Source organism: Equus caballus, chromosome 1 (assembly GCF_041296265.1).
Source record: "Equus caballus isolate H_3958 breed thoroughbred chromosome 1, TB-T2T, whole genome shotgun sequence".
Lineage (NCBI taxonomy): Eukaryota > Metazoa > Chordata > Mammalia > Perissodactyla > Equidae > Equus > Equus caballus.
This window is the reverse complement of record NC_091684.1, coordinates 104,302,954-104,316,990: the sequence shown is the minus strand read 5'-3', so window position 1 is coordinate 104,316,990 and position 14,037 is coordinate 104,302,954. Positions and strand designations below refer to the sequence as shown.

General features: G+C 49.2%; 1 protein-coding gene across 9 annotated transcripts in view; it reads left to right on the top strand.

Moving 5' to 3' along the window:
- The window catches only part of ZSCAN2 (zinc finger and SCAN domain containing 2), a 39,817-nt gene extending 27,583 nt beyond the window's left edge, over positions 1-12,234 (top strand). Inside the window, exons 2-10 of one of the 9 annotated variants that reach the window (XR_011424216.1) lie at positions 216-727; positions 1,477-1,561; positions 2,192-2,268; positions 2,984-3,065; positions 3,532-4,296; positions 4,691-5,131; positions 5,910-6,017; positions 7,204-8,944; positions 9,011-9,499. Coding sequence is in view for 7 of the 9 variants with exons in the window: in XM_014733797.3 (XP_014589283.1) it covers positions 326-727; positions 1,477-1,561; positions 2,192-2,268; positions 2,984-3,065; positions 3,532-4,296; positions 4,691-5,131; positions 5,910-6,017; positions 7,204-8,240 (2,997 nt within the window). In the remaining 2 variants the exon portion in view is untranslated. Of the gene's footprint in view, positions 1-215; positions 728-1,360; positions 1,562-2,191; positions 2,269-2,983; positions 3,066-3,531; positions 4,297-4,690; positions 5,132-5,909; positions 6,018-7,203; positions 9,581-11,336 lie in introns of those variants that run through there. The other 8 variants (XR_011424217.1, XM_014733797.3, XM_070230574.1 and 5 more) reach the window with 8 other exon arrangements.
- The last annotated feature ends 1,803 nt before the right edge of the window (positions 12,235-14,037 follow it).

The following is a 14,037-nucleotide window of genomic DNA, read 5'->3' as shown; positions in this document are numbered from 1 at the left end:
CTTCAACCTCCCCTACTTTCCAAGCAGATCACCCCTTGACCCCTCCCGTCGAACTCCTGGAGCTTCCTCCCCGAGTGACCGACGGCTAGACCCCAGGGGCACCAGGACATGGGGAGGGGAGGAAGGGAAGGCTCTTTTCTTCACCTCAATCCTACTGGGCTAACACTTGTGATTTTCACTAACGTTCGCCGTGTAATGTATGTCTCTGGCTCTAGGATTTCAAGTCGTATGTAGTGACTCCTGTCTGAAGGTGGCTTCCCAGTGAGGCAAAGGAAAAGGTTTGGGCTTCAAAGCACAGTTGCAAGGTTCTTCTCTGAGCTGAACTATGGCTGTGTCTGTGGACCGACAAATTCCGGCTTCTCAAGTACAAGAAGAGCTTCGAATAGTGAAGCTGGAAGAAGATTCGGCCTGGGTGCAGGAAACTTCCCTTCAACGGAGTAACCCCGGACCAGAGACCTCCTGCCAGCGCTTTTGGCATTTCCGCTATCAAGAAGCATCTGGACCCCGGGAGGCCCTCATCCAACTCCGGACGCTCTGCCGTCAGTGGCTGAGACCAGAGAAGTGTACAAAAGAGCAGATCTTGGAGTTGCTAGTCCTGGAGCAGTTCCTGACTGTCCTTCCCCAGGAGCTCCAGATCTGGGTTAGACAAAAGCATCCAGAAAGTGGAGAGGAGGCAGTGGGCCTGGTGGAAGACTTGCAGAAAGAACCTGGAAGACAGGGGCTACAGGTGAGAAATGGGAGCCTGGGTCTAAGTGGTTAAAACAGAGGAATGTGCGAGACAGAGCCGCCTCGGGTTGGCAGCAGTATGGGTGCTGTCCAGTACTTGGCTGTTTGTGTCAAAGTGGAATTTGCTTATTTCCTGGGCCTGGTAGCTGGCATTGTCCTTCCAAGTTGAGACTGACTCTTTAGAGAATGCACAAGGTTGGTTGGTGTGAGTGTTGGTAGTCCCTGCCTTTCAGTAAGACAATAGCTTAAAATAGCTTGAGCACCACTCTGGTCAAGGGGGAGCACATAAAAGCTGTTTTCTGTTTGGAGAACAGCTGTCCCTCAGCGGCAGCTAGCCTGAAGCAAGGGGCTTCACTGGTCTTTATTGACATTACTGAGCCTTTGGGTCCTATTGCAAAATAGCTGTATTGGTTGGCTCTCTGAGTCTTGCCTAGGGGTTGATGGGAGCAGCTCCAGGAGAGTCGGGGGGCAGATTGCCATGGGCCTGGGTTCCAGACCTTATCTCTATGAAGCCTCCCACATCCCCACTCCTTACGACCCCTGCAGTGATGTGCATGAGACTGACGGCCCCTTTGCTGCTTTGTGCCTTGGGATAATTGGGTTTTAGTGCCTACAGCATTTTGACCACTTCTAGTCCTTGAACAGGGGCAGGAGTTGCTCTCAGTGGAGAAGGAACCCTCAGGACCAGAACTGGGTTCCCTAAACATCCATCTGAAGCAAGCATACCCAGAATCCACGTGTCTGTTCTAGGCAATGGTGAAGAACTCACAGCCAGAACCAGAAGAACAATTGAACCACGACCCCGGAGTAGAAGTCCTATGCTTCCACAAGAGTGGTAAGAAGCGGCAGTGTGGGGAGGAAGGGGGGCCATTCTGTGGGGAAGGTGTGAAAGTGCCCTCTGAGCGCAGCAAGTGGGGTCGAGGGCACAGCTCCTTCCCGTTGGAGGAGGTGGCGCATGAACTGAGGCTGAGCACTCGAATAGTGGGATCCTAACTAGGCGTCTCCACGGAAAGAAGGACCTTGGCTGGCATGTTATATGAAACGGCATCGGGGGGCCTATGGCACCTCTCCTCATGTGACTGAGGTTGCTGGTCCCAGCAGGTTAGGTTGGGTACTGCTTTTAGGTCTGGTTAGTGGGAAAGGCACAGGATAGGGTTAAACTCAAGTGCAGTAATTTTCACAACAGGTATGTGTGTCCCCAAACCAGTCCAGGTGATTCAAGTGTTATCAGAACTGAAGAAAGAAATCATAAAACCCTGACAGTCAGTAACCGGGGTGGATATGGAGGGGGAAGATCTGGAACTCTCCCCTTAGAAATGTGTCATTTAGGTTTTTTGCCAACTCTCCTTTGATGGCACAGAGTAGACACTAAGAGAAGGAGAAAGACTCTTCTACTTCTGAACTCATTTGGGCTGGGGGCTGTTGAGAACCGTTGTCCTCTAACAGCTCCTCTCTCTTCCCTCAGCCCTGCCTGATGCTTGTGCTCTGGGCCTTCCTGTGGAAGAGAGCAGTGGTGACCAGAGGACGATGAGCAGCTCCCAGGTGAGCCAGGCTTTTCTCTAACTCGAGTTACCTTTTGCTGCTCGAGTGGGGCCCTCTGCACCAACCCTCTCACCTATCAGAAATTCCAAAGGAGTTTTACCCAGGACGGAGGCCCCGTGACTTTACAGATAAGGCTCCGAAATGTCATCAGCCTGCAAAATGCTGCCCAGATCTCCTTCCTCATATGAGACAGCACCACGGCTGAGGTAGTGAGGGGTCATATTAAAGTCATTCTTTTCCTTCACCCTGAGACTGTCAGATTATCCTGATTTGCTTATTTGCCTTAGAGGTAAGGGTTACTTCCTTCTTTCTGTATCTGGATCTTGCCCAAACGGCATGCAGGATTGTGAAGTGGGAGAAACCAAAGCTTCAGAGGCAGACAGCCTGAGTTCAAATCCCGGCTGTGGCACATCCTCACTGTGTAACTCTGAACAAGTGTGAAGAGTTTCTGGCACAGAGCGTAGATGTTCAGTAAATATTAGCTTATTTCTTCCTTTTCTCTCTCTCTCCCCCTTCTCCCTCTCCTTGCCCCTCTCATTGCATTTAAAAGCCACAGGAACTCACGTTTTAGTTTCTTCTGAGTCCGTTTTGCCACCTGCCTCTGACCCAGGCTATACAGGGTCGTTTTGTCCTACGGCAGCGTGTTTTGGGTGGGGGTGTTAGGTTTTCTCAGGAGTTGGTGACGTTTGGTGATGTGACTGTGTATGTCTCCCAGGAGGCACAGAGGCAACTGGAATCTGGACAGAGGAGCCACCGGGAAGTAACTTGGGAGAATTCTGCCAAGAGGGCCTTGCTAGGTAAGACCAGCTTTCTCCTGTGGAGTTAAAGTGAGCTGTGGGGTTTCTGTAGCATTCACCACTCCAGACCCTTTTGGGCTGAACTTTTCAGATCCTTCCTTTAGTCCTGCTTGAAAAGGACGTATACATCCATTATCACAGTCTGTGCTGTCTAGGATGATTTTCTTGAGACTAGAAAGTATATTGGATTGAAGCTCATCTTAGGCAGAAGATCAGTAAAGCCTTTGGCAGCTGCCTGAATTTATTTGTTACAGGGTAGATGAATATGGATATAAGTTATAGATTTGAGCCCAGATGTTTTTCTTATTGTCCCCTCACAGTAGTCCTTAATATTACTGTCACTGAACCTTCCCAAGAATCCCCTTAGATTTTTAAAAAAAATTACTATCTCCCCTCCTTGGCATATAAAGTAGTGGGAGTTAGACTCACTAAGCCATCATGTCTTCGTTTGTCTCCCTGCAAACAGATTTCCCAGCCCACAGACCCAGTGTGAGCTCCCACGTGGAGCAGGAGGAAAGCCCAGAGAGCCCAGATCTTCAGCACTCCAGAGATGAGAGTGTGAGAGACACCCTGGTGGCGGCGGGAAGAGTCAAGCCTGGCCAGGGGCCCATCTTGAGAAAAGCCAAGACCTGGGACGAGCTGGAGTGGCAGGGTCTGGAGGATGAGAAGGTGGCAGGGGTGCACTGGGGCTATGAGGAAACGAAGACTTTTCTGGATATTCTCAGTGAGTCCTGGATCCACAAGAAACTCCGCACATGCCATCGGAACCGCCAAGTCTACCGGCTTGTGGCCGAGCGGCTGCGAGAGCGCGGCTTCCTGCGGACCCTGGAGCAGTGTCGCTACCGGTTCAAAAACCTCCAGACCAACTACCGCAAAGCCAGGAGCACTCATATGCCAGACACCTGCCCCTTCTATGATGAGATGGATGCCCTCATGTGCCCACGGGCTGCCACCTCCGTTCTAGAGGTGGCAGGGGGTGTGCTTGGGCAGAGGGACCATGACACAGAGCAGGAAGAGCTGCAGAGTGGTTGCTGGGACCAGGAGGCGGCAGCGCTGGCCAAGGCTGTGTTAGGAGGCGGATCAGAGAAGCAGGATCGGAGCCTGGGCCGCAGAGCAGCATCTGTAGAAGGGCCTTCAGAGGCTGTGACGGACGATTCTGAGGGGGAAGAACTGGGTGCTGAAGAAGGGTCTGCAAGCCCTGGTCTCCCAGCCCTGTTTCGGAGCCCTACTGGTAAGCCCTTACGTGAGCAAGAGGGGAAGCCCTAGTTGTTAGCGGGGTTTGGAAAGAACCTCATTGCAACCAGTTATTTTTGAAGCACCATGTGGATTCGGTGTGTATTACAATAGTTTGGAAAGGGCAAGGAAAGACTGTTTTTATATATAAATGAGAAAGCCTTTGTTCACTTATGTAATAGAGAAAAAGAACTATTATATAAGAATAATGTTTATAAGTATAAAAATAAATATGTGCATAACGTTAGAACAAGTCCTGTCACGGAGGGAAGAGCCCACTGGATGATTTCTTGGGAAATCACTAACGTGCTGTGGGCGGGAGTGGGGGTCTTCTGTTGCGTTCATTACAGACCAGCAGCCTGTCTTAGCTCACCTCTGCCCCTTTCCCCCAGGTGTGCACTGGGGCTACGAAGAAACTAAAATTTTCCTGGGAATTCTCGGTGAGCCCTACATTCATGAGAAACTCCGCACCTGCCATCGGAACCGCCAAGTGTATCGGCTTGTGGCCGAGCGGCTGCGGGCATGTGGTTTCTTACGGACCCTGGAGCAGTGTCGCTACCGGTTCAAAAACCTCCAGACCAACTACCGCAAAGCCAGGAGCATCCACGCTCCAGGCACCTGCCCCTTCTATGACGAGATGGACGCCCTGCTGGGTCCCTGGGCCCTCGCCGACACCTTTGACGCCTTAGAGGTGGCGGGGGCCCTTCTGCAGGATCGAGGGGACTCCAAAGAGAACTCGAAGGCAATGCTGGAAGGTGTGACAGGGGATGGTAACAAAGTGGAAGAGGAGCCCAGGAGCCTTGGCCCCCCGGCTTTGAGGACGAGGCCCAGTGGTAAGCTCTCCTCCGCAGTGCGCCTCGGAACAGCAGGAAAGACGGAGGCCCGTGGGAAGCATTAGGGACCGTGCATGGAGACAGGCTGATTGCTGTCTGTCACTCGCTGTCACTAACCTCTATCTGGAAAGGCTTGTCAGGAGAATTGTTGGTTTCTTTAGAGGAACAGTATTTACTGCCTGTCCTCAAATATTGCTAGAATCGACTGTGCCCTGAACCAGCAGCCTGGGGTGACTCACGAAGACCGTTCTGAGGGTTTGGTCTGCTCTCCAGCAAAGGGATTCCCTGCCTCATTCAGTAACAATATTATAGAAACGGGGCAGAGAGGTCAGCGTCACGTAAAGTTTTAGTTGTTTGTTTCCATCTCAAGTCCCCCACAGATGTGAACTCTGGGCATATTATATACAACAGTCGGCCACTTAAAGACTTGTCTGCTCTTGGGCGAGTTGGTTGCACACCCCGAGCCTCCATCTTCCCGTCTGTAACGTGGACGTGGTGATGCTATCTACCCCACTGGGCTGTCGTGAGGACCCTGGCACATTGTTAGCACTCAGCAAATGTTAGCTTTCACTACCATCATCGTTCTAATTATTGTTAAAATAGGTAAGCACGTTGCCCTGTCTCCTCACTTAAGGGGGCAAATTTCCTGAGTCATTAACTAAACTTTTTCTTCCAAAAACTAGACCTTTCTGGGAGGTGCTTCCATTCTCCTTCCAGATATGAGAATGAAAGCAAATTACACAAGCACTCCCGTCCCTTCTTGCCTTTCCTTGCACAGGGCTTCCAGGTCCCCAGCCAGATGGGCTCTCAAGGCTGGAGAGAAGTGCAGAGCTCTGGAGTCACGGTCCCTGGGTCTTCGAGGAAATTCGGGAAACCTCCTCTGCAGGTGGGAAATGAGTGAAAGCTAGTACTCCACCAGCAAAGAAGGCAGACCTGGAATTCTGGACATGGACAGGCCAGCACTGGGCGAGCCTGGGAGAGGAGCCCAGGCCCTTGGCCTTCCCGTATTTCCCGGCTTATTGTTCTCTGGGGCTGAAACTACGGGATTTGGGAGAAGAACAGAGAAGCAGGTGGTGCCCAGGAAAGTCTATTCCCCTTAGTTACCTAATATAGACAAACAAGTAATTAATGTTTTTGATTTCCCTCTTAAATTTCAATCTGAATTTTAACTATAATTAACTATCACTTAACCAGGTTAATAGAAAAAGTGAGCATGGATGACCCCAAATTCAAACGACGGTCCACCTTGATTATTGGAGGGGTGAAATTCCCATGCTTAAGATGAGCTCCCCTCTTGGTGGGGCTCAGTAATTTTGCTGGAATTTTAAGGGATCCGATAAAGAGTGCTGTTCTTCCCCACTCAGATTCCAGCCCAGCTGAGAGAGACATCAGAGTAAGGCATTGAGATCAAACGGCAGCTTTCTAACTGGTAGAGAATGGGGCTGAGATGTGCGGCCACAGTGGACGGCCTAACACTGACCCCAGAGTCGAGCCGGAGGCTGCGCTAGCCAAGCACAGCCTTGCCCTGCAGGGACAGCCTTCGCTGCGGATCTGAGCACGTGCACGCAGCTCCTTGTTGATCAGTCATCCCTTCCTCTCTGAGGAAGGGAATGGGGAGAGGCAGGAGAATTGTTGAAGGCGTGTCCCTCCACCTAGAAGGCAGCATCCAGAAGAGAAAGGGAGCTTCTTAGTACTGGTGGCTAGTCCACAGGCCAGTGGGCAGGGAGGAGGAGCCAAGCTTGGGGGCAGAGCCTCTGGGGAGTGGGGAGGGGCTGTGACTGAAGAAGGAGAATGGGCCTGGACCTGTCTCCCTCCTTGTTCTCAGCCTTTCTCCACGTGACCCTCTTGTTTAGACACCGAGGGAGGGAGGGAGCCTGGACGTCTGCTGGTCTTAACCGTGCTTCAGCCACATTCCATGTTATTCATTCCCGGGTGATGGAAGGTTGACTGTGCTCCATCTGTCACCACCAATAACTTGTTTCTAAGCATCTAGTGAGGCCCTCTTTTACAGTGTTTCCATTCTTCTGAACTCAGAAAACAAGTTACATTTGCATCTTATCTCATCCTTTCAGATCCTGAAACAAGGACAGAGAATGAGGAGAACTTGAGCCAGGACATTTCAGAGGAAGTAGGACTCCCCGGGGCGTTGTTAGAAAGATCCAAAATGGATGTCTCCCAGTCCTTTAATTGGAAGAAAGACCAGGAAAGTGAATATGAGGCAGAAAAGCAATGGGAAATACCCTTAGAAGATGGACAAGGGTGGCTCTCTCCTCCAGAAAGAGACTTAGGTAAATTCATAGGTCCTCAGGGAACCTATGTAGAAGAAAAATCCAACATACACTGTGAATGTGGAAAACATTCCAGCCAGAGCTCACACTCAGCTGCCCACAGGTTCGCCCACAGTGGAGAGAAGAGGCCTTACAAATGTGGCTGCTGTGGGAGGAGCTGTGCCCGGAGCCGCCGTCTGGTTTGCCAGCAGAGGATGCACACCGGGGGGAAGCCCTGCGCGTGCCCCGCCTGTGGGAAAGGCTTCAGCGATCACCCTAACCTCACGGCTCACCAGACAATCCACACTGTAGAAAAGCCCTATAAATGTGGAGAGTGCTGGAAAAGCTTCAACCAGAGCTCAAGCCTTATCATGCACCAGAGAATCCACACAGGAGAGAAACCCCATAAGTGTAGTGAGTGTGGAAAAAGTTTCACCAGTAGCTCGCACTTCAGCGCCCACTGGCGAACGCACACTGGCGACAAACCCTACCAGTGCCCTGAGTGCGGGAAAAAGTTCAGTAAGAGCTCCACTCTCACCAGCCACCAGAGGATCCACACAGGAGAGAAACCCTACGAGTGTCTTGAATGCGGGAAGAGTTTCAGCGACCGCTCAAACCTTATTACCCACCGGCGCATTCACACTGGAGAGAGACCCTACAAATGCGGAGAGTGTGGGAAGAGCTTCAATCAGAGCTCAAGTCTTATTATCCACCAGAGGATCCACACGGGAGAGAAGCCCTATGCGTGTGCTGACTGTGGAAGGCGATTCAACAACAGCTCACACTTTAGTGCCCATCGGAGGACCCACGTGGGAGAGAGGCTCCAAATGTGGGAGAAATAACTGTGAAGCATCAAGTCTGAAAACACTGCGGAATCCAGCCCAAAATAGGGTTTGTATTGCCCTTGATTCTGTATCACGACACCCATAGCAGGTGCAGAGAGAATTTAGATCCAGCCTGACAGACCTATTTTGTTCGTCTCACTACATACTCACTGGGCTTATGCAATACTACTCAGGGCTTTCTTATCCATGCTGGTGAAGTGGAAGCTAATTTCTAGAGAATTCAGGGACTAATTCTGAATTTGACTGGATCGCCATCTCAGTGTGTCCTCCTTGTGATTCTGTGCCTTAATTTTCACAGCTGGTAACATGAGGGTGACGTCCTTGTCCCTGAGACCCTCTGTGAAAGACAGAGGGGGCCCCAGCCTCGTGTGCTGACAGCCTGGATGGCCACGAGAGCCAGCCATGAGATGACAGCCTGGGTGGCCATGAGAGCCAGCAGTGGCCGAGCCGTTTCTTCTCAGCACTGGGCGGTGGACAAGGACTTATAAAACTGAATACGTTTTTAAAGGTCTTCCACTGTTCTTCCTATGGGAAGAATGGGGCCCAGGAACTGGCTGCCTTTCCCACATTCCTTTTCTTGAGATTGAAATGGAGTTACTTGAGAGGAAAGCGCTCTAGTAGATTATTTGGAGGAGGGAAAAGAAGAAAACATCAATACTAGAGGTTGGCTTTCTAAACCATAACCTCCTCTTCCTCTCAACATAGTAGGTTGAACCATGAGAGACTGCCATTTTTGACCCACAAAGCCAGCAATTTCATGGTTCAACCTAAACAGAATTTTTACGTGGTAGAATGACTCCGAATGGCTAGCAGGGCTGTTGGAGAGCCTTACAGCTCATCCTGTATCCTAAAAATGTGAGACTGGGTCTAGAAGACTGGGAACCAGGATGATGATGTGGGTAAAGCCTTAGTGTTTGTAAATACATCCAGAGCAGTAACTACGAACCGTGGCATCGATGGAGAAGACTCCTGGTTGGAGGCGTTCCTGTACGTCACCTGCCTCTGACAAACCCACTAGTTCCCATTTGTGCTCAGATCCTTCCGGGGAGGCGCGTACAGGTCAATAGGCTCCTGGAGATCTGGGCATCTCGGCAGAGCCCTTGGAGGGACTCTGACGTACAGAGCGAATGGTGCTCGGAAATAAATGGAACACAGTTTCTCGCTCTTAAAATAGTTTCCTTTGTGTGTTTGATTTTAAAATATTCCCAACTTTCCAGAAACCCATCAATTATTAAACAAAGCACAGTCTACACAAATTATAATTTTATCTGACTAGACTTACAAAATATGATTATTAAGTAATGTCTTTTTAAAGAAATAAAGACTTACCTAAGTGGTGTCTGTCAAAAGTAGTCATTTTGATGGGCTGTGGGCTTTATATGTTGTTATATATATATATTTTAATACAATATATGTTGTATTAAAGACATTCTTTAATTTTTTTAAAAGTTTAAAAAGAGTTTTTCTTTAAGAATTGTCTTCAAATGGCCTTAGGAAGCCTCACATCCATGGATTTCCAGCACATACAGCAGTGTCTTACACATGGGTAGGCTTAATAAATGCAGACAGAGTGACCCGCTTGTTTATTATCTGGCCTGATCATCTCTCTTATCTGTGAGACTTGGCTCTGCCCACTATCTCCTTTCCAAAAATAGAATCCCTTCAAAGGATGTCAATGTTTTGTTATTGAGGAGACTTTTCAAAGAGCCTCTTTTTGGAGATGGTTTTCAAAGTATCCTAGAAATTTGAGTTCAGAATTTTTTTTTCTAAAGACTTTATTTTTCCTTTTTCTCCCCAAAGCCCCCCAGTACATAGTTGTGTATGTTTAGTTGTGGGTCCTTCTAGTTGTGGCATGTGGGACACCACCTCAGCATGGCTTGAGGAGCGGTGCCATGTCCGCGCGCAGGATCTGAACCGGTGAAACCCTGGGCCGCTGAAGTGGAGTGCACTTCAGGCATGCCCCTGAGTTTAGAATTTTTTGTATGGCCAGGAAATAAATCCGCTATGGATTATTTTAAATTATTTCACTCTTTTCAATGAGAAAGTCTTTACTTGGGGGGAAATTCATCACACTAAAACCTAACGTAGCTCTGCATTATAAAAAGACTGGAAATAACCAGATTCCCTTTCGGAAACTTTTGGCATCATACTTCTTTGGAATGGAACAAAATAATGGGAAAACTGAGCTGGAGATTGTAGATGTTTGATGCGTATTTTACAATCCTCAGAGCGAGATGACGTGACAGACAGCTGCTTCCAGCAGTGTTTGCTGTTAGTGCTCCTAGATGGAGTGCTCCCCACAAACACTGAGGTAAACTGTGGTTCAGCCACGTGGGCCTGTTTCCCAGGGAACCACATGTACCAGGATGGTCTCGACAGTGGCCTAGGTTTGATTCAAAACTGCAGCCATCCATTATCTTGCTCAAGAGCGTTCTGATTTATTTTTGTCTACCACTGTACTTGGCGTGAGCAAGGTTCTGGAGGCTCCTATTTTTAACTCAATTCAAACTCATGGTCACAGCTTCAAAGTATGTCACCCAGACAAGCAGGGTGGCTTTTGGAAGCCATTTGCTTGGAGACTCCTCAAGATAAAAATAAAGATGAAAGTTATAACTGGGAATGCATGAAATTCACTTATATTATTATAAACGTTGCAGTAGATGACATGATTAATCAATCAAGTTATGTATTGCAAAATTTTTTCTGAAAAAACTCAGCAAAAATACTGGTTCTTATTCTTGTCTACAGATAGCAAGAAACACAAGAGCTGGGTTTCAGGGCACTAATCCTGCCAGCCAAAGCTGACGCAAGTATATTAACCCATTAAATAAATGAATTCCAAGGGAGTTCTGGGTGTGGAATGGTCAAAGGGAGACACGTTTTTATCAACTTTATCATTAGGCTCTAGGCCCCAGGGCGGAGACTCTGTGGGACTGATGTCTGCAAAGAATGTAACAGGCCCTGTGGGCCTTGCAAATGCCGCTATCGCTGGTGAGCATGACCCAGGCTGGCCCAGAAGGGGGCTCCAGCTCATCTGCCTTGATAACTCTGCTCCACCCCCAGAGAGTGTGACCTCCTTTTACTTTTCCCCAGGATTTCAGCTTTGCAGTCCTTCAACACAGCTGTATCAGTCCTCCAGTCGAGAACGTGGAGTGAGAAGCAACACAGCTACATTTACCGACTATTCCTGGTATGTCAGGCCCCACACTAAGCACTTCACTGCAGGGTCTCATTTAACCATCTCAGCCACCCCCCCGAGGTGGTTCTATGATTAAGCGTTTTCTGTGTGTGTGCGTGTGAGGAAGACTGGCCCTGAGCTAACATCTGTTGCCAATCCTCCTCTTTTTACTTGAGGAAGATTGTCTGCCACACTAACACCTGTGCCAATCTTCCTCTATTTTGTATGTGGGACACTGCCACAGCATGGCTTGATGAGCAGTGTGTAGGTCTGCATCTGGGATCCAACCCACAAACCCCAGGCCTCCAAAGTACAGTGTGTGAACTTAACCACTATGCCACTGGGCCTGCCCTTGATGAGGCTCTTTACAAGGGGGAAACCGAACGCAGAGCTGGGACTTGGGCCCTGATTGGCTTGACTCCAATGCAGGGGTCTTAACCACCATGTGATATCAGCCTCCCAAGTGTACAAACTGTTGGGAGCCACAGATTATGTAGGGGGTGGGCCGTAAAGTCAGTACATAGAAATGACTGTGTAGGGTCAAAATTACACTTGAGAATCTCTTCCATGGCCCATTAGGTAAGGACCGCATCTCTCTCAGGCCTGTGAGATGCTTACAGGCTGAAAGCCCATGGGATCAAAACCTGCTGCAAGCAGCAGGATCCCGTCTCCCACAGCTGCTCCGGGCCACATGCCCTGGCTGGAATGGCTCGCTGGTCCATTAAACTGAGGGGACTCCCTTCCTGTCCAGGCCGCGTCACCCCTCTGTGCTCCATGTTCTCCTCTGCAAACAAGGAGGCGGTTGAACTGTCACTCCTGATTCCGAGTCTGATTCTCCAAACACCTCGCCATCACTCAAAACATTTAGCCCCAGCTGCAGACCCAGGGCCTGTCCCCGACACAGTGAGACCCTGGGCAACGCCGACAAATGGAGGGTCACGCTGTAACACAGGGTTAACTATTAAGAATTATAAGTCAAGCTGACAGACTGTTAAATTATCCTCCCACCTTGACAACTATACTTCATTATGATGTGGAAGGCCAGGTTTTTCTGGGGTTTTAAGTTTAAAATTTGGTTGTTTTTAGTACATTTATAAAATTGCACAACTGTTGCCACTACCCAATTTTATAACATTTTCATCATCCCAGAAAACCGTCTACCCATTAGCAGTCACTCCCCATTCCCTACCGCCCCCCCATTCGCTGGCAACCACTACTCTACTTTCTGTCTCTATGGATTTGCCTGTTCTGAACATTTCAGATAAATGGAATCACAATAAGTGGCCTTTTGTGACTGGCATCTTTCACTCAGCCTCATGATTTCAAAGTTCATCCACGCTGTGGCATGTATCAGTACTTCATTCCTCTTTCTGGTCTAATAATATTCCATCATATGGATCCACCGCATTTTGTTAATTCTGTCCTCAGTTGGTGGATATTTGGCTTGTTTCACCTTTTGGCTGTTGTGAATAACGCTGCTATGAACATTCATGTACCAGTCTTTACAAGTCTTTGTGTGGACATATGTTTTCAATTTTCTTGGATGAATACCTAGGAGTGGAACTGCTGGGTCATATGATAATTCGACGTTTAACCTTTTGAGGAACTGTCAGACTTATTTTCCAAAGAGGCTGCACCATTTTACATTTCCACCAGGCGGCGTATGAGGGTTCCGATTTCTCTGCAGCCTCCCCAGACTTGTTCTAGTCTGTCTTTTCGATTATAGCCATCCTAGAGGATGTGGAGTGATGAAGCCAGGTTTTGAATTTGAAATTTGGGGTTCCCACGAGTTCCACGATGGAAACTGGTGGTGTGGGAGGAGCCATCCTCTGCCCTCCCCTGCTCTCTCCCATCCCCGGCTCTGACGTGGGAGAGGCCTCTCTGCAAGTGTGTGCATACCCTGGTCTGTACACGCAAGCCCTGTCCACACTCTCCATAAACAGCCTTTGGCCACCTCTCGGGCCCAGAGTGCACACGCTAACTGCATGGTCTGCCCTTGAGAGGCTGGGACTGGAAGAGGCTGTGCAGGCCCTGGCGGCAGCTATGGCCATTTGCACAGGGAATTCTGGGTCCTAGGTTCCTGGAAGATGATCTGGAAGAGGAATGTAGGATCTGTGGGTACAGATGGGCACAAAGCCTTGGCCCTGTGGACTTCTTGCTGTGTGAGAAGGGCACAGCTAGGAAGGGCTGGAGTGAGGCCCGGCATCCACTTTTTAAGAATTGTGGCAAAATATACATAACATGAAGTTTACCATTTTAGGGGCCGGCCCCCTGCCCGAGTGGTTAAGTTCACACGTTCCACTTTGGCAGCCCAGGGTTTGCTGGTTCGGATCCTGGGTGCAGACCTATGTGCTGCTCATCAGGCCACGCTGAGGCGGCATCCCACATAGAAGAACTAGAATGACCTACAACTAGGATATACAACTATGTCCTGGGCCTTTGGGGAGGAAAAAAAAGAGGAAGATTGGCAACAGATGTCAGCTCAGGGCGAATGTTTTTTTTTTTTTTAAAGATTTTATTTTTTCCTTTTTCTCCCCAAAGCCCCCCAGTACATAGTTGTATATTCTTCATTGTGGGTCCTTCTAGTTGTGGCATGTGGGACGCTGCCTCAGCGTG